At 40.1% G+C, this 20,754-nt stretch overlaps 1 protein-coding gene across 3 annotated transcripts in view; it reads left to right on the top strand.

Annotated features, from left to right (window-relative positions):
- Window positions 1-20,754, top strand: part of SCIN (scinderin) — a 61,141-nt gene that overhangs the window by 33,688 nt on the left and 6,699 nt on the right. For all 3 annotated transcript variants that reach the window (XM_063152218.1, XM_063152211.1, XM_063152200.1), the window contains 7 exons: window positions 12,503-12,595; window positions 14,092-14,224; window positions 15,875-15,963; window positions 16,163-16,378; window positions 17,396-17,517; window positions 17,701-17,791; window positions 20,252-20,422. In XM_063152218.1, the coding sequence (XP_063008288.1) occupies window positions 12,503-12,595; window positions 14,092-14,224; window positions 15,875-15,963; window positions 16,163-16,378; window positions 17,396-17,517; window positions 17,701-17,791; window positions 20,252-20,422 (915 nt within the window). The remainder of the gene's footprint in view (window positions 1-12,502; window positions 12,596-14,091; window positions 14,225-15,874; window positions 15,964-16,162; window positions 16,379-17,395; window positions 17,518-17,700; window positions 17,792-20,251; window positions 20,423-20,754) is intronic.

Below are 20,754 nucleotides of genomic sequence, written 5' to 3' on the forward strand. Positions count from 1 at the left end.
GACCCTGCCACGCTTCTGTCCTGCTCTAGAATTAGCAGAGGCAGCAGTGCTGTGATGAGGAGGTGTTTCCTGGCCTGCCCACTGTCCTGCTGGGAGCTGTGGTGCTGTGAGTGAGATGAACTTGTCTGATGAGGGCAGGTACTGCTCCCAGCTACCATGTTTAGCAATGGGAAGAGGCTGTGCTGCTCGAATTTGCCCATGGGAGAGAACTGTCTGGAGCTGCTGTGGGACTGGATGAATTGCTGTGGCAGACCATCAAGACACAGCTCGCTCACCCTGGGAAAGGGGCATTACTAGAAGCTGGGCATGTGAGTAGTTTTGACAGCAGCAAGCCCTTTTGCATCTGCCACCACAGGCCACACAGTGACCATCCTGTGCTTGCACTCTGGAAACACAGCAGGTCTGGGAAGCTCAGACTTGCAGTGGGTGTGCAGAACTTCTCAGAAGATGCTTCAGGGATCACTGGAACTCTGACTGTGAAGACAAGGCTGAAGATTTCTGTGCACATCAGAGATATTTGTTGTCTGGCTTCACCTCCATGTTTGGAAGGTGAAGCCAGATACATAAATCTGGCTTTAGGTGCCACATTTAGGTGAGGTTTAAAGAAGCAGTGTTGTATTGGGTTGCTACCTTGGAAAATTAAAAGAGAAAGAGACCACCTTAGACAAATTGCTGCTGTTACTGTGACTGGTCACCAGTCTCAACAGAACATTAAAAAAAATCACCAGATGCCAACTCTGCTCTGATTTTCACATGTAAACAGCTGAATCTTACACTTGAATGTTTGAATAGTGTTTCAGGAATTTTTTGACCTTCATGGAACCAGTCCAAAAACAGATCTTAGCAATGCATGACACAATTTGGTAGCTGCTGCCTGTGCTGACACTGATATTTATCCTTCTCACTCCTTGCAGTGGTAAGCAGAGGTCTCACAGCTTTCAGTTGCCCAAGAGATCACTGAGGACTGAGAGCAGCCAAAGTAATTGGCAGCCATGCTCAGGACAGGCAATTTTCTTATTCTAGTTGGAATCTCTGCTCTAATTTTGAAGAGAGGAGAAAATTGGAGAAGCCGTATTTTAAAGTTTCCCATAATCTTGATTTAATATTGTGGCGTAATGGCAAACTAGAAAAACAAGGAATCAGAAATTAGTGTATTTGTGAAGATGTCTAATCAGCCAGCAAGCTGAAGGTGCTTGCAGTAATACAGGAAGCATAGAAGCATTCAGTTCTGAGTCACTCAAGGGAAAGATGCAAAGCATCCAATCCTCCATTTGTTGTGCAGCAATCCCTTGATCTGGTACCATAACTCTAGAGATGAAGTAGAGGGGAGGAGAAAGTCTTAATATATCAGTTTTCCTCTATTTGTGTAATTTGAAATATTAGGCACCCTAAAATATGTTTATGTTGATTGAACTTTCTGTCTACATGGACTCATCTCCCTGTGGTTCATTTCAAGTATGTGGGCAGCTGTGTCAGTCTGCAGGGTATGAGAGCCAATGAAACAGTAGGATAGACTGAGTTCTACCTAAACTAAGTGTTAAGCCTGCATCTGCCCCCTCTACTTCATATGTCATGTTCAGCTAACACTTTTCAAGATGCTTCTGTTTTCTCTGAGCCTGTCTGATTCATAGAATTTACTGTTCCCTTACACATGACTCCCTTAAAACTGCAACTCTTGGTACTATATGATTGCTGTGGGTTTTGCTGCTGAGATGTTTTGTTGTGGTTTTGTAAAGGTTCTTGATTTTCATGATTGAAAACAATGAAACCTGAAAAATGTGACAGCTGAGGTTCAAAACCACAAGAAAATGAATCATCTTGTTAGTATGCATCTTTGGAATCACTCCTCTGCCTTTAAACATGAAGGACTGCCACTTTTATTTACTCAGCATTTGCAGTTGTCACATGCCTGTTTTTGTGAGCATTCTAGAGCCCTCACAACAGGTGGGTCCAAACCTCTCATAAAATACTTGTGTAAAGATTCAGCTGGTGTAAATACCGAGCAACAGGGAGAAGCTCTTCCTCCTTGCTGGGAAAGCAGCCTTCTCCTCCCTGCTCTTTCTTTAAAGCCCCTAAGCAATGATTAATCATGAGAATTGCTGAGTGCTATTGTATCCAGTGAGGATTGTTTTTGCCTGTGGTGTGAGTAAATACTACAGGTGAATGGTGTGATCATATTACAGCCAGTCACACCTTCCTGCCTTTGTAGCTGGGAAGGGACTGGCAGCACTATTCAGTGCTAACTTAGCCCTGTGGAGAGAATCCCAAGAGCCCAGACAGTAAAGAGATTGGATTGCAAATGCAAGTTACAGAGGCTCTAGACTCTAAAGACCCAAATAATGCAAACAATGTTGAAAACACGAAGCTCCAGTAACCCTTAAATTAATTGGATAGGTGTCTGCCCATATGAGTAGAAGAGCAGGATCACTTCTTCCTTTCTTATTAAATTCAAGCCCTTAAAAATTATTTTTTACAAACCAAAGATCATTTCCAAGGACAGCATAGAGCACAGTGAGGTAGCTGGGAAAAAAAGTGAGGCTTGCCTTGACATGTGGTGGGTGCGAGAGTGCCAGGACCTGTTGCTCTGAAGGAGCTGTGCAGGTTCCTGCAGTCCCTGGCCCTGGCACATGGATCTTTATGTAAGGCTGGAAGAGCAGCACGTGCCCCACTGGGGAAGGTACTGCTTTGGTACCTGCTCCTTTCCCAGAGCCAGCAGGAGCAGGATCTGTCATCACAGCTCTGCAAAAGCAAAAACTGCTCTTGCCACTCTCAACATTTGTGCTCCTTCTGGTTCCCTTGCTTTTGGTTGTATTATGAACTTAGTCATGCTAAGGGGAGGTTTGTTTGTTTTGTATACAGAGGGGTGAAGGAACAGTGGGATGGATGATGCAAGAGGAGGAAGAGGGATAACTTTTTAGAATAATATTCTATTCTAACTTTTTGTGGACAATAAACTCCAGGCATTTGTTAAGGATTAAACAATTGTTTAATTGTGTAGCTTGTACACAGTTTTAATCAAATGCTCATGAGCTCTGAATTGCATGTAACTGTCAGGGCCCAGCCTGACCTGTTCACAACCAAAAAAAAATGCCCAATATGAAAAGTAATGAAGCCTTATCTATGGCTTTGGAAATATGTAAAGCAAAGTTGCCTGTTATCATCTAAATTGAGACAGCTGGAAAAAAATAGACATTATTCCAAGGAATTTTGTGAAATAGATACTAGAAATGAATTTCAGTCCCAGGGTAGAGGCAGTATTTAACAGTCATGTACAAAGGAAAATGAATGCACTGAGAGAGGGGTGAGGACAATGGAAGTTGTACCAGACCCCAGTGCCAAGACTCAGTAACACAGGCACACAGAGCAGTCAACTACATTTTCTTGAGAATACAAAGACTTAAGAAAGCTCATGCACAGAAAGTAGCAGAACTACTAGCTGTAGTTTCTATTAGTAGTTGCAGTGGGTATTCAAATGAACAGACAGTTTTCTCAGGCTGCTTTGAAACTATGGGTCAAATTTACCCCTCAGGAACACAAATATGCTGCTTCACTGGAGTGATTTTGGGCATAGGTAGGTGCCAGCAAGAATTTGGGTCCTGTCAGTTTGATCAGTTTGTTGGATACAACCCAAAATAGCCCAGAGGAATAAACCTGCAGGGGTAAAAATCTCACACATGACTGTGCACCTTTCATAGCAACACCTGCTCAGTGTGAGGAGTGGCAGTTTACCAAGCATTCCAGTGTTTAATTAAGCTGTATGATGGGCTGTAAAAGTGGGTACAAAGTGCAAACCCCTTGCCCTTCAGGGTGCCAATTTCAAACTGTAAGAACCAGGAGTTCTGTGTTCTTTACAGCAATGGAGCCTGGCTCCTTCCTTAAGGACAGTCCCTTTCCTTGATACAAATTTGCATTTAAATGACTAAATTACACAACTCGTACTCAGACAAAACTTGCATGGCCTGGATTCCAGTACACCTTAGCTGCTTTGCACCAGCTGAGCATTTGGCCCAGCGTTTTTCCCAGACCCATGTAGAAGATCAAGAGGGGTTTGGCCAGAGAATGGCAGAGGCTGGTAAGGAGGAATCTTCCTAAACCTTGGCAGTTGCCCATAATATTCTTCAAGCCGCAGTTTTCAGTCTTGGCTGCCTGAAGCCAGGTACTTAAATGACAGAGAACTGAATAGGAGCTGCAGGTGGCAAACACATCTGTAAGCCAGGCTTATAATTAAGTCTCTAAATACAGATTTCAATGCCTGCATTAGAAATTTAATTTCAGAAAGAAAATGTTCAGGTGTATCATACTGCATGGCATGAGTTAAATTCTTTATGAACAGCTCTACTAGCAGGTGGTTGAAAACCTAATTTCTTATCCTTGGAAAGTTGCTTCTAAACTAGGTATTCTAGGGAATTTCTAAGATCCTAATGATTTCCTGGAAGTGCTTATGATCAAATGTGTCTCATTTGCATTCTTGTGGGTGAGAAAACCACTCATCTTTGTTATGTTTCCTTCTTTAGCAGCTGTAGCTTGCAGGGCTACCACATAAATCAATTATAATCTTATAATTACATGTTAGAATATGAGTAGAGTTTGTAATGGCTTTTTTCCTTTCTGTGCTATACTATCAAGAAATCTCTTGGTGAAAAAGTACTATAATTTTCACTTATTAAATGAGCATAATTAAGAGAAGGCCAAAGACAAGAGATGTTAGCACTTATCTCCACATGGGATTATTAGCTCATATTTCAACGTACTTCCTTGCAACAGGGGAATTTCCTGGAGAAGACCTGAGAGGGTAGATTTCCTTTGCTGTATAAAAAGCTCTGAGATAGTCTCTTCCTGGGTTCCTGCATCTCCCTAACAGAAATGCACCTTGAAGTGTTTTTTTTTTTTCTTTTTTTTTTCTGCAGGTTTGTCTCCTCCCAGCCCCTTGCAGAGCAACTGGGATCTGTGTGCAAGGCTGCCTGTGAATTTTCCTTAGTGAAAGTTCTGTAGTGCAGGAAGGGCTTAGGGAGGAAGAACTTTGCAGATTGTTTTGTTGGGTTTTTTTAAAAGAATTCCTCATGTGCACAGATTGCTGTTCCCTGTCCAGGCCATGTAAAACTGGAATAAGAATCCTCTCATCTTTGGGCCAAAGTGAAGCACAGCTGTGTGGAAGAAAGCATCCCATGTGCTGGGAGATCAGTTCAGTATTTTCACCACCATAGTGTGTGATGCTGAGGAAATCTGTAAATATAATTATTGCAGGTACCACAGAACAGGCTGTTAGGGCCAGGTCTTCTGCTTGCAGAACTGCTTATGACTTTGATACTGTCTGGCTTTACCTTTAAAAATAAAAGGTAGGTAAATTAAGATTTAAATACTGCAGTAATGAGTGCTGCAGCTTCTAACGCTGAAGAACTGTAAGTCATAGCTGAACATTTTGGCTCCTTTACACAGAATTTTAGGATGTGTAGGAACTTAAAGACATAAGTCAGTTAGTTGAAGGACTCCAGAACTAGCAGGAGGAAATTATTTTCAAAGAGCTAAGCAGGATATATCTCCTAGACAACCAGGTGAAAGGAACATTCTTGCTCTGTCTGTGCTAATAAATATTTAATTTATTTCAAGCATCAGAGGGAGTCATTAGAGAATATCTGTCAAAATACTCTCTGAATTGCTTTCTTAAACATTCGAGTCCAGTCTGTGCTCTGTCTTGGACCAAAGAGTTTGGTGTCATACCAGGGAGGATCCTCTGGCATATCTGGTCTGCTTGCTGCATGGGCCTGGAAATGCTGAGCTTGTGAATACAGCCAGCGTTGCACTCCAATATTCCAATGCCCTGAGTGGCTTTTCCCACCTTCCCCTCTCATGGTGTAAGTGCTGAAACACCTTTCTGCAGCTCCTCTGCTCACCCTGATGTGTCACAGCTGCTGTGCATCCCCTGGGAACACTGATTTCCGTGCAGGGTCTCTGCCTCCAGCCCAAGCTTCATGGAGTGTTTGCCACACTCCTCTTGTCACTCCCATATTGGTATGGTCCAGCCACAGCCTTGGGACCAGCTGCAAAACTGGAGGCACTTAAAGAATGAAAAGCTGGGAGTGTTGTGGGTTTTGTCAGATAAATGTTCTTTATGGCTGAGGCTCCCTGTTGGCATTAGTTACTGATTTATTTCATTATTATCCAGCACATAAGCATGCACTGTCAGGTAGCACATGAGATATTTTATCCACAAGGCCTTCAAACAGATCTGCAAAGTTGCAAAGGCTTCAGTGTGTACCTCAATTTATGAGGTAAATAAAGCAGAAAAAATGGGCAGCTCAAGTACATGTGTGAGTGTCTGCAGGCTTTGGGTCCCATATTTAATACTACTTCTGGTATCAGAGGATGATGTTAACAAAGCAGTGAGATTAAAAATTTAGGTCGAAAGAATTAGTATAAATGCAAAAAGATGTGGAGGTGATTGACTAGATTATTTTTAATTGTGCTGCAAGTAGGCAGGTGCTGAACAGCTCAATTTCCTGTGTTCATTCAGCAGCAGTGATGATTAGAAAAAGACTGCTGCATTTCACAGTTACTGCCTTTCACCCTCCTGGTTTCTTTTGGCATGGGATCACTGTTCATCTTGGAGGCATCCTGAAAGCCAGATATTTGAAGATAATGTAGGCTGGGGATTTCCTCATTTCATGCACGCCCAGTCTTCAGATAAATAACTAGCTTAGATACTGCCAGCTGTGCAGTCCCAGCAGGACAGAAAGCAGCCTGTTTTACCTTGCAGCCAAACTATCAAAAAAAAAAAAAAATCAAATTTTTACTCTCAAGACTGATCTAGACACCTTTTTGTGAACATGTTATCCATGGCCAGTTTCACAGAACAGACAATTAATGTTAGAATATTCTTATCATGTGAATAAAGACTTTATATTCAAATTATCCCAGACAGATATGCAAAGTTGCAAATATTTTATTAAAAGCTGCCAAAGCCTAATGCTCTATTTTTAGACAGTTAAGCACAGAGCTTTGAAAAAATTATGATTTGCATTTGAAATTCCTGAGACAACAAAAACTGGCTAAAAATGAAGGCCGTAATTTATGCATCAAAAGTGCCATGAGCAGCTGATGTATTTTGCTGTTTAATATCAATCTGGAGTCCCACAGATCAGATTTAGACCTTAATACCAGAAAGTCCTGTTGATAAATTACATGGTAAATGCCCAGAAACTAAGAGCATGCCAGAACTATTTGTTGACATAAACCATCCTTTTGTCCACTTCTCAGTGCATTATGGCTATTTCCATCTTACTTGCAATCTGTTTTCAGGAGGATGAGAGGTTGCCTGCTCAAGGTGAGCATGTAATGAGATCTGTTGTTGCTGGAATTGCTAGTGAGAGGCCATTTGAGGCAGAAACCCTGTGAGCAGTTCAGGGAAGGGATAACTTTTTCTTGTTGGGAGTGTAATTTTTTGTAAGACAATGAATATTTGTTCAAATTGATGGGAAGAGTTCCAGGTTACAACAACCAGTAAAATAATCCTATTTGGTTATTCATTATCTGACAAATATCAAAAGTAATTTTTGTCTGGTCCAGAATATCCTCAGCAGTGGTTGTGCTCTGTTAGAGGAACCAGTAACCCCAAACAATGAGAAGTTAACTGTGGCTGTTTACTTTAGCAGAGAAGGCCTAAAGCCACCTTTGCCTCATGATCCTCTGTTCTGGTACCCAGGGTCAGCCAGGTGGGTACTAGCCTGCATCATGTTCATCCCTTCCTTTCTCTGAAGAATTTTTTTCCTGCTCAAGTACATATTTGACAGAATACTTATTTCAGAGAGATGTTCCGTGTAATATTCTGCTCTGCTTTGAAGGTTAATAAAAATCTAAACCTTTATCTACCAATGAGTTCATTCTGTGTCTGTTTTTCAGACCTGTAGTCCTGCACAGTGGCTTTATTCTCTGTCACAACCTACACGTGTACCTTGAATTTGTGGAGCAGGATATACTTTGCTTGTGTCAAAGCATACAGAAAAGTAAATGATGAGCTATTACCCTGACTCTTTTCCAGAAGTATTAAGTAATAAAATGTCATTTAGGCAGCTCTAAGCTGTGTCAATTTCTTCCTTTTCTTTCTATTGGTCTTAGTATATAAAGGTGGGGGTTTGAGTGGTTATGACATCTGATCTTCAGGATCACAGCCACAACAAACAGTTCAGTTTCAGACCCAGAAACCTAACCCAAAGTGTATATATGAAGAAGAAAATCAAACATAATGCTAGTGTGCACAGGTTAAACTGTATAAAACTGGTTTTCTTTCTTAATTGACCTTTGCTTGACATGCTGTTCAGGTATTGTTTTCCTAGGTGGATTTTCAGCCTCACTGAACTCCTTAAACTTCTTGCTCCCATTAAATCAATATCAACTATTTTATGATGCAGAGCTGGCTTCTCCAGTTATGAAGAAAATACTTGCCAAATTTCTTTTAATGACTTTATTTTAAATTATTTACCTTGTCACATTCTTTCAGATTAAAAACTTGTTGTCTGTATTTCGTCTGTTCTTTTTTTAAGGGTGGAGTTTCACTTCTGAGTAAAAGCATTGGCTCAGTATTTTGCACTTATCTCAGGGGGTGCAGATATTTACAGAGAAGAGCTTGTGCACATGCAAATATGGAACAGGTTTTGCAGGCAGGATAAGCTACATTGCATTTACCACAAGTGAACTTGGGCAATTAGAGGAACTGATGTTCTGTTGGTTTGCATAATGGTAGTCTTGTACTAACCTAAGAGTGTCAACACAGAAGTCTAACAGAGCTTAAAAACCCCAACATTTTAAGATTAATGCAGATTGACTTCCTGTTATATGCCTTCAGACAAGATCTAAAGCTATGGAGTTAATGAATACTTTGCTAAAACAATGCTAAGCCCAAAGAATGAAGAAGGTGGGGCATGGATATGCTTTCAGGGCTCCTGATTACTCTTTATATTGTTGTTGCTGATAGTATGATAAACATAATAATAATTATGGCTTAAAAAGTGGTTTCAATGTCTTTGTGTCCAACTGTGCATTTATGAGATTTAGGGTGGGAAGTTTGCCAGGATGATTGGACATCTGGGGAGCAGTGTGCCTAGGTTATCTTGTGTGTACCCAAGAGAGCACTGCTGTTTCCAGGTGTGTAGGGTGGATGTTTGGGTGTGAGTCAGGGTCTCACACCTCAAATCATGCAGGAGAGCCAGCCTGGGGCTCTCAGTGCACTGGGCCATACAGTGTCACAGCCTGGCTGTGCAGAAAGGATTATATGAGCACAGTCCTGTGTAAATCACTGTCATAGGATTTGTGTGAAACTAAGTGTATGTATATAAGTATCAGAAGACCCAGTGTCCTTCAAATGGTCTGTTGGTATAAATAATTTCATTGGGGTACCTTGCTGCAAAGCTTTGGGAGCCTATGGCTGCAGTCTCAGCTGGAGTGATTTGTTTTCTTTTTGATCCATAACATGAGAATTATCTGTAAAAAGGGAGGTGCCCCAGAGAGCTACAACTCAGCCAGCAGGTCCTTATGTAAGGATACAACCCAGTTTCATCATAGCAGTTAGCTGTTGTTTCAATACTGTTGTAATCTTACTGATAAAAATATTAATTTTCATAACATGCAGACATGTGGAGCCATAGCATGGGAGTGTGCCTTAGGAGGAGTAAAGACAACTTCTCTGGAAGGCATTTCTTTGGGAAAGAGCACTATTTTGACATTTTTTCATGCTTTGTGTTTTAAGTATAGAATTTTTCCTTTCATGATCTGTCTCATCCTCCAGCCTGTAAGTCAAACTGGCAGCAAATACATGTTGGAAGCTGCATAAACTGTCCCTAGCAATACAGATGTGTACTGACTATATGTATGTCATACAATATCACTTCATATAGTGAGTATTTTCTATATGTATGTATGCTACATGTCTTCACAGTTGGTGCCTTCACAGGCCCTAGGTCATTTAACCTTGTATCATCTTCTGGTTCTGATACCAACACGTGCAGGTACCACCGGTGATTCAGCTCAAGGCATTTTCTGACAGCTGTGTTGGCTGCACAGCCCTCCTCACAAATCCTGCCTTTTCTTACCTGGTGGTAGGAGAAGCATGTCATGTCCTTCTTAACAAGGGTCATCACAATGCCAGGATCTACAAGCAGCTGTGACTTAAAATGCAGGGGAAGGGGACGCTCTCAAGGCCCTTCTCCATTTGTTTTTGGGCTCTTCTGAGAAAAAGAATTACAGAAATTAATAATTTGTGTTTTCTGTTTGCCTGTACTGAAGCACAGGGCTAGAAAAGCTAGGCAGAGAAGCTGCTGTGTAATGAGTTGTGGAGGGGTTTCCCTGGAACCAGAATGTTTCCTGTCTATAACTGCACCTGCACAAAGGGGATTCTAACCCCTCTCCTTGTGGCAGTACCCATGAATTGAGATTTCCTAAGACCAGAGTTTGACAACAATTCTCTATCTACTTCAGAAAAACATTTCTGCATTTGGTTTTAAGACAGCAACAGGTCAGGCCAGCAATCTAACCTGTGCTGGGCCCAAATTTAAAATCCAATTTTTAAATTATATACAACTGCTTACTTTAATTGCCGTCAGAATGCAGCACCCAGACCTGGCTGTAAATAGAGAGGCTGCTTCTGTCAAGATGCCTTCACAAACACCAACAGGCACTTTTTGCTTTGGAATATTCAGAATGACACTTGCACAGTTAAAAGAAAAAAAGGGATTTTGTATCAACATGCATGACTTACAAAGATGCTGCAAAATAATTGTGGTGCTCCAGCTATTCCATAGGCACAGCAAGGGAAAACACTGACTTTCACTGTGTCAGAAGCCAGCATTTTTGTGGGGATTTTTGGGTCTTTTGTTTGTTTGTTTTGGAGGTTTTTTGGGGTTTTGGTTTTTTTTTTTCTTTTGCTGTAAATGCCTAATTAAACAGTACTAGTGAGTGCAAACTTCTGAGAGTTTTCTTAACAGGATTCTTTTACCTTCTTACTGGTTACTGAAAGTCAAATGTTACAGAACCCTTGAACTTGTTCAGTGTCTGTTCAGGTAAAGATGTATGCTTGTTATTTGGCAGTTTTGTGACCCTGGCATTACAAAGACAGGGAGGGAAACATTTTTAAAAACCTTGTGCCAGTAAACTGCATATGCCTTTCTGTTCTAGCTGTTCACCAGCACAGAGGCACTCTGTTGTGGACATGGAGGCCAACTTGGCCTATAGAGCAGTAAATCTGTAGCCATGTAGTATAAATTCAGGAAATGCTGACTGAGAGCTACTGAAGAGCTATGGGCAACATCTTTCTTAAACAGGACATTGCTTTCTTGTCTTCAGTGAGTTGCAAATAAAATTTTCTAGCTTAAACTGCAACAAGCACATATGAAAAGGCTATTTTAATTTTATTTTATTTTACTGTTTTACTGACTGTTCCAGGTAAGAAAACTCCACAGATGGCAGATTTATATTAAATATTTATTCTGTATTGTTTTTCTTTCCAAATTGTTTGCAGCTGTATGCTTTATTGGGCTTCCCTGTTATCAAATATTTACAAGGCTTTTTCCCGTGGCTCTACATTATATTGCACAGCATTTTATACAGATACTGCACAAGTTCACAGGAAGGCTAGCACTGCCCTTGTACTTTATGTTAATATTTATTTTCTCAGACATATCAATTACTACCTTCACTCTGGGACATAATTTCATAGGAATCCATAATATTCTGTATGTAACCTTTGGATCTGTCCCACATATATGGGTCTTTAGGGAAAGATCATCAAGAAAGGGTAACTAGGACTTAATAATAACTACCTGACTTACCATATTCTTGATGAACCTCTGTAAATTTCTTATAGTGATAGTTGTTATAATATTGCCCATGGTGTAAAACTACCCCAGTAGTTAAAATTGATTTTCTAGTGGTAGAGCAAGAAAATGTTTTTCTCACACCACAAATTATTTTTAAGATCCTAGCTAAATTTTTGCCTTAAAATGGGATTAAGAATCTGTAACTTTTAAGATTAATGAACTCATCATATGATATTTTATGTTGCTAATTAAATTACTTTATAATTTCAGCTAATACATTTTGTTCTGTAAGTTTTAATTTTAGTATTGTTAAACATTTTAAGAATTATGTCATTCTAAAAATTATAAGATGTGCTTGACAACAGTTCACTAGTTACTGGGAAGAAAAAAGGAAGACAGGTAAGCACACACATAGAACAGGATCACATACACCTTTCTGTGTGTATTTTGTAGTGTATAGACAACCAGCAAATTGACCTGAGGAAAAGACATCATGTAGGCATAAAGTTACTGGAGATCTGACACAGGTTTTAAAAATTATCTCTGTGTTTGTGTTAGTTATGAGTTTGGTTTTAGATTGTCTTATATATAAAGATGATCCCAGTTATTTGATTACTGTGACAATACGTTAGTGTACAGATATTTATGCTCTAGCACCTACTCTCTCTCTGCATTGAATTTGTTATTCTCTTATCCAGGTTTTAGGGAACAAGCCAGAGCTTCCTGAGTGTGGTGATGATGATGATGAGCTGGCTGATGTCACAAACAGGAGAAGTGCTAAACTATATATGGTAAGTTGTTTATTTATTTACTTATAATTAGGTATGCTCAGCAGTAGTCATGCTTTTATTCATTCCTTCCTCATAAATGGAGTTCTGGCTTCATTACAGAACTGCTCTTATTTTAGTTTATTTGCAGCCAATGAACAAGTTACTCAAAGGATGTCAATTAAGATAGTCCAGGTAATTTGAGGGAAAAAAAAGGATTATATTTCTCTATACTCAAGAAAGAAGTGAAGCATGGCCTATGAACCACGCAGTGCAGGTCAAAGAAGAATTAGCTGCTTTTAAATCATCCTCTCTTCCTAATTGTAACAGGGAGACTTTTAGTAGTCATATATGACTTAGCCACCTCTCTCCCTGTCTCTCACATGATTTTTCCACTGCCCATAGCTGTATGTGGGATTTACAGGAAGCCTGTATGAGGTGATCATTGTTACAAAGCCACTCGTCCGTGTGTTGTGTTTAGGTCACATTAATCATTCCTTTCATGCCAAAAGTCTCGTGTGTATTTCTCTTCATAAGAGGGGTTTAAGGGAACAAAAATGGAGAACAAAAGAAGAAGGCCTGCATATATATATACACACACATATATATATATATATATATGATCAGGAGCATTGAAGTAAAACATAACTAGAGAAGGGAAAGTGAATTTTGAATCCTAAAACTCTGAAATTTCTATGGATATCTGATAAATTAGTGTAAATACACAGGTTCTGCTAACAGAGCTCTGTTAGCTGGATTTAAATGTGTTGCAGTATAACAGTGAGTGTCAAAGGCAGGAGACAGGTCTATGGTGAGTCCTCAAAGTTGGTACGATGATTGATTTTTACTTGTTGTGTGCAGTGGTAATTTCCTCTTTGTACTTCCATAATATAAAATGCAAGATACAATGATGTGTTTAAAATTCATATTTAATTATGAAAGGAAATAAAGACATAGAAAAGTAATTACAATAGTAATAATCTATTTTCACTAGTAATAACTGGTCTTTTCGGCTACACAGGAGTAATTTTAAAAAGTTTTAAAGGTCTGCATGAACTTACAGTAGAGGTTACAAAGCAGATTCTGGAACAGGTCATACATTATAGTTTCCAATTAAAGAACAGCAGGTTATAAATGTAGGCAATTCACCTGTTAGTGTCAGTGTAGGACTATTTTATTATGGTTCCAAATACTGTTGTTCAGCATGTGCATGTACCTTTGGCTTCAGTGTGAGCTGCTTGGCAGCAGGGACTATTCCAGTGGATGAGAAAAAAGGATCTATTTTAAGAAACTGCGAGGCAAGGATCTAACAAACTCCCTAAAATTAGCACTACGTCTCCCTCTATTGGATGTAAGATGAACTGAAACAAAAAATCATTCACCTACTTTACTTCCCAGCAGTACACAAATTTCATATAGCCAGTTATATAGGAATGGCAGCTGATTTTATACTAATTTCAGAAATTAATTTGTCTATAAAAGCCAGAGTTGATCTAAATTTGAAATTACTGTTTTCTTAGGTGTCAGATGCGAGTGGATCCATGAAAGTGTCCTTGGTGGCAGAGGAAAACCCCTTCTCTATGGCTATGCTTTTGTCTGAGGAGTGCTTCATTTTGGACAACGGTGCTGCCAGGAAGATCTTTGTGTGGAAAGGTGAGAGGTCTCTTGTACTGCACATGCAGAAGCTACACAGAGATCCCTAAGGAGTTGGCACAACACCCTTGGGACACTAGCAATAATTTAATACTGGCTGGACACTGTACCCTGCACACAGGCCTTCCCTGCTACGGGCTGTGGACAAGGATTACTCACTTGTGTAACGACCTCAACACCGAGGTTGTCTAAGAACCCTATTTTTGAGATATCTGTACATTTGGGTGATGAAATGCTTATCTAAATGGCAAGTACAAAGCAAACATAGATAATTCTATGAGTTCTGTATACTGTCATCAAATCTCTATCTTCTGGGACAAAATCTGGACACTGAACATTCCATTTGGGTAGGTCACTCCACAGAGCTGTGAAATTGAAAGGTGTGTGTCCAGGGCATAAGCTAAAAGCATAAGCTTGCAAATAATTTAATATCTCTTTTTTTCTTGCAAATATTTCTCTGAGGTATCATCAGTTGGCAATTGCTTTGTCTGAATGTTTCCCTGGGGAAGAATACTGCTATTGTGGAATTAGGTCTTGACACCTGGATTGCTGTAGTGCTGCCCTTCAATCCAGTGCTGAGTATTTATTTTTTTTTTTGTTTGAGGCAGCTTATTAATTATTCTTTGGCATTTTTATTTTGTTTTACCATGTGCAACACTAAATAATTACTTGAGGCGTTTTTCAAGTCTCTCAAGTCAGTCCAGGAGGCATTGTAAGCATTTTGTTTGAAAACATTGGGGGAGCATTTTGCTCAGATGGCTTATGTCTGTCTGTCCCCCCCAATGCCCAATTGTCATTCTATATGAAAGCTCCTAGAAGAACCAAGCCAACAGGGGTCAGGCATAGAATAAATAAAATATTATTTAGGTATCCTCACTTTGCTATTGCTGGTAAAAATAATGTGTGGAAAACCCCCATTAGGCTGTGAGTCTCACCCTTGCAAGGGAGGCTGCAGCTATCATCTCTGCAGGAAACCTTCAGGCCTAAGCTGAGAAGTGTGAATTACCTCGGTAATGGTCTCCTTCAAAGTGGGATACAACTGAATACCTGATCAGAGCACCTGATTAGACTGTGGGGTCTTTGGAATGCAGCCCCTGCAGCCTGCTGGGACACAGACCCTGTGGACAGTGTCGGTCCCACAGAGGCTTCATCTAACACTGAGCTAGGCTGAACAGTGTTAGGAGCAGTGGATAGGGAAATGGTTAAATTGCAAAACCCAGCCAGACAAAACAGGAGTTTCTTTTACTCTTTTGCACTGCCTGAAGAAGTGGAGGCAGTTCAGCTTAATTGACCATATTGCAGCCCAGCAAAGGAAGTCAGAGAAAAGACCCAGGGTATCTTGAGCCAAGCAGATATTATTAACCAGTTTTTATTTTTGTAGAAACACTAAGTAAAACAAAATGCCCCCTTTTTCTCTCTTTCTGTTTTTTTTCCCTTTAAATTAACTGTTTCCAAAGCTATCAAAGTACTGTTTTGGCCATTCAACTTCACAAGAATCTTCTTGCTCATGCTATGTCCAGCGTTTGTGTTCATTCAAGACTGAGGGAAGAGCAATGTCAAAGAGAACCTGGCTTGAGGATTACTTGTTTTTAAAGGTTCTGTGTGCTTATTGCCCTTTCCCATGTACTGTTATCCTTCTGTTTTAATCAGGCAAAAATGCTAACCCTCAGGAGAGAAGAGCTGCCATGAAGAATGCTGAACAATTCATACAGCAGATGAATTATCCTGCCAACACACAGGTGCGATCTATTTGTGGAGGTGATTCCAGGAGAGCTTGAGCTCTGTTGAACACATTGTTTTTAAGTCAGCAGAAAAAATATTTTTAGTGGCTTATAAAACATAAGGGCAATATTTCACATATAATCTAGAAAAGTTTCTGTTTGGGTAACTGTGTCAGCTCTGTTTTCCTTCTGTTTCACGTGTCTTCCTTCATTTCAGATTCAAGTCCTTCCCGAAGGAGGGGAAACACCAATGTTCAAACAGTTTTTCAAAGACTGGAAGGATAAAGATCAAAGCAATGGCTTTGGCAAAGTCTATGTCACAGAGAGAGTGGCTAAAATTGAGCAGATTGAATTTGATGCTACCAAGTTACATGAGTCTCCACAAATGGCTGCCCAGCATAACATGGTAGATGATGGTTCAGGGAAAGTAGAGGTAATTTTCATGTTGTAATAAGTTTTATCTTATCTAACTAATGTATTCTGCTACTTGTGATGGGCAAAACTGCTACTCTGTGTTTTAATTTTTATACTGTTGTTTAGATTAGCACTCTCTTAGTGGAATATTCTTTTGGTGCTTATGAAAGTGATCAAGAGAAATCAAACACCAGAAATATTACCCCTTACACAATACCTTGTAAATATTTATTTTAAATAGATTCTTAGTCTAAAGGAGAAACTTCAGGCTTATATCAGCTTGAGATCTGGAATGGGAAGACTTGTGCTTGGAATCAAAAATCCATTCCATGTCTTTATGTAGATATCCAGTCTGGTTTCTAGAGGAACCTTCTTTGTCCCTAGAGTGTCTCTAAGGTAGAGAGAGAAAAAGATAACTGTAGAGTCTTTCTAGACCTTTTCATATCTCACTTCAGGACTATCTTTGGACTACACAGGGCTGGCATGGCATTGTATTAACATGGCCTGTTGCATGCAAATTACTTATTGGGCTTCTGGAAGAAAAAGAAGGGATGAATACCTACACTCTTATCAGTGTATTTTCTAGAAAACGCTCACACTTGGGATGGTCCATAGGCTTGAGCAGCCAATTGTTTCTGAACTGTGCTGTAGTGAATGAAATAGGAAGAAATCTTCCTAACACCACGTTACCTGACTGCAGTGTGCCTCTCCAAAATGATATGTTAGTTTTATGATGGATCATAATGTTGTGCCATGTCATATTGTCACTGTAAAGTATTAAGAAAGTTCATCACGGCATTGTGAAGTGATCATGTGTGAAAAAAGCATCAAGACAAAGAGAAGTGTGTTGCAGCCCCTTGTGGATGGTCCTTATTAATTCAGCTTATATTTACCTACTTCATGAATAATCCTCCCTGTATGTGTTCAATAACACTTGGGAACAGGAAGGACACTGAAGGGATAAGATAGTAAAACACTTTGTGAAGAGTCTCAGGATGCAGTTGAGCAATCTGCAGTGCTTTCCCTGTTTCCCCAGATCTGGCGTGTGGAAAGCAGTGGCCGAGTTCCTGTGGGACCTGAGACATATGGGCAGTTCTATGGGGGTGACTGTTACATTATCCTCTACACTTACCCCAGAGGGATGATCATCTACACGTGGTATGTTTGGCTGCCTTTGCACAGACCTGCAGTGTGTGGATATTACTTTATGTTGACTTTATGTCCTTTTGAGTAGAACACATGTAAATGTAAGATTGTTCACTGTGAGTTTGTCATACAGCACAAGCTCTGGGTTACTTTGAAGCTAAATTTAACCATTGTCTTTCTCCTTGTCTTCCTCAGGCAAGGAGCCCATGCTACAAAAGATGAACTGACTGCTTCTGCATTTCTGACTGTTCAGCTGGATCGGTCATTAAATGATGAGGCTGTGCAGGTTAGTCTCTTGTGGATAAAATCCAGCAGAGCATGTGATACTTGCAAATTTTGATGAGAATTGAAAGGAGGAGGTAGCATTTAAAGACTGAAAATGCCAATTGTTCAGGTGTGTATCAAGCAAAGTACCATGGGATCCTGTTAAAGTTGCCAGAGATTGCCTGTTTGAATCGTCCTTTCTGTATGCAGTTGTCCAAAAGAACACAGATATGCCAGAACCTAAAACTGCCTTTGCTTTCCTTTGATTTGCACTTTTTTAAAATTAGGTTTCAGTCCTGCTAAGACTCACAGACCCTGTGCATATCCCAGTGCAGACTGAATGATAAGACTCTCCAGGGCAACTCTCTCCAAGCAGAGTGTAACAAGTCAATAGCCATGGGGGAGCTCTCCTGTCTCCTTCTGATTGTGGAGGAAGTTGTGATATTTAGCTCAGACAAGAAACCTGACTTTTAGAGGGGTGAAACTGAGAGAACTGAAGGCCACATGAAAGACAGAAGAGGAAAACCTGCTGGAATTGTGCAACAGGATCTGGCTGTTCCTTGCCTCGTTGAGAAACACAACTTGGGTTTTCCCATCCCATAGTGCTTGCAGCTCCATGAAAGCAGGATACACATCCTCATGTGCAGAAATGGGGTGTGCAAAGCAAGGCACAGGGCACTGGCAACTAAAGGGTTTGAGTAGATGAGCTAGTCCTTGGCTTGACTGGGTGTGTTCTCTTTTTATCACTACTGGGAAGGGGTAGATAGGTGAAGACCTGAGGGGTCTCTTTTCACAGAAAAGTTTGGGCTGTGAGATGACAAGGGACAAGCAGAGATTTTCTAGGCAGCAGGAGATAATTCTGTGATTCCCATTTCTTAATTACAAAAGCAAAAGGCTTTCCCCACCCACTAAGGTAGAGTTAATTCAGTTGGCAGCCCAAACTTTTATCCACTAATCAATTATGATTCTGACTGGAATTATACTAAGGAAGGATTAGAACACGTTTAGATAATTACAGCTTGAACTATTCCTAACAAGTGCTCTATATTTGGACCTTGTCCAGCCCAGTGTGGTCCTGCCTCATACCTAAGGCTAATGTTAATCTTAAAGTAATGACAATATTATTACCATTGTTAACAATATTACTGTTGCAATTTTAAGGTGCTTAAAAAGTGTTTTTATTAAAGCTGAAGATCCATTTCAGTGCAGTAGACATGATACTTAAAAGTACTTTCAGCCTGCAACGGGTTTAGGAATGTATATGTGTACGTATCTATATGTGTATATATATGCACATGCGTATGTATATGTGTGCATTTTTATGCAAACAGACACAATATATTACCTGTGCCTGACATGTCTATCAGCATTATTTGGAAGCTTTAAGTGTGCTATTTTGTGTGGTCACTAGATGGCACGACAGTACAAGGGACTGTTAAAACGTTGGGCTTCGAGAATGTGTTTCACTGTGCTGTTTGGGTCATCTGGGGTTTTTTATGTTTATTTGGGTTGGTTTTTGTTTTTTTGTTTGTTTGTTTGTTTGGGTTTTTTTGTGGTTTGAGGTTTTGTTTTCCCTTTTACAAAATCCTGCTGCAGTTTGTCCCTTACAAGGGTATGTGTCCTAGGTTGTCCTTACCAGACAACTGCAGCAGTCTGTCTACCTGTGAATTAAGTAAAAGCACTTGCTTGTGCCCAGCTTCAGCTGTTCCTCTGGGCACCCCAGCTCTCAGCTGCCCCAGGCCTCACTGGGGGCTCTCCACTTCTCCTCCTCTGCTGGCTACACAGCATGTCTCATTCCCTTTTTTCCCTTTCTTTCTGGGAATGAAGGCAGGGATTTGTAGCCCTCTACCTTGGCCAGTGGTACTGTCATAAAGGAAAATTAAATGGTTGCATACAAATAACTTTAATCATACATTAACTTAAAAATAATCATTCTTCATAGCTCTGTGTTTTTTTTAGATTGCAGTACCATCTTTTACATCTGTAATGGAAGTTCATTTTCATCATCCATGTTACACTCTGGATGAGAAATTCATGATACGTTTTTCATCCTCTTGGCAGATAAAATACATATAGAAATGAATGAAATGAATAACCATTCTCTTCTGCTTAAATAAATGGTACCTAAACTTCCAAGATAGTTTTTCAGGAGAATTAAGTCATTCTGTAAAACACTATGAAATGACAGTTCTTTTGAAAATGAATGATTTTTATAGCAGCCATTTTAATCAGCTAAATATTATGTTGGAAGTTTGAATTTTATCTTTGTGTCACCGTGATTGACAAAAAAAAAAAAATCTCACAAATGCTCCACTCTGTATGTCTGGAGCTATATTTTTAGATCTTTTCAGCTTGCCATTTCTCGTTTTTGCTAACATACTTAACATTGTTGGCTAAGATCCCCGTAGCTGTTCAGCAAAGACCAAAAATAACCAGGTGTATCCTTTTGTTTCTTGTATTGCATTTCTTTACATATCTGCAGATCCGAGTCAGTCAGGGTAAAGAGCCTGCACATTTACTGAGCTTGTTCAAAAACAAACCACTTATAGTCTACAAGGATGGGACATCCAGGAGGGAAGGTCAGAAGCCTGCTCCACCAACACGACTCTTCCAAATCCGCAGGAACCTGGCATCCATTACTAGGATTGCAGAGGTAAGGTCACCTGCTAAGTAAAGCAGCCATTCCCAGTGGGAAATGATAGAGCTTCCATGAGCTTCTCTGACTAATCTTGTTAAGTAGTCATATCTGGTAGGAACACAGAACTCCAAATCCAGCCCACTGCTCTATTTGATGAACCCGTCCAATAAACCAAAGAGAATATGCTGTATATGCTGTAGCTGGCTGGAATCAGTCTGCATTGCTCAGAGGAGCTGTAAGAATACACACAGTGAACAGTCAGCTCACAAAGAACAGACAAGAAGTCAGCAACTCCTATGAGATGGTCTTTCCTACTGCAAACAGTCCTAAGTTCTGCCCTGCAAGTC

This window comes from Melospiza melodia, chromosome 1 (assembly GCF_035770615.1).
Source record: "Melospiza melodia melodia isolate bMelMel2 chromosome 1, bMelMel2.pri, whole genome shotgun sequence".
Taxonomy (NCBI): Eukaryota; Metazoa; Chordata; class Aves; order Passeriformes; family Passerellidae; genus Melospiza; species Melospiza melodia.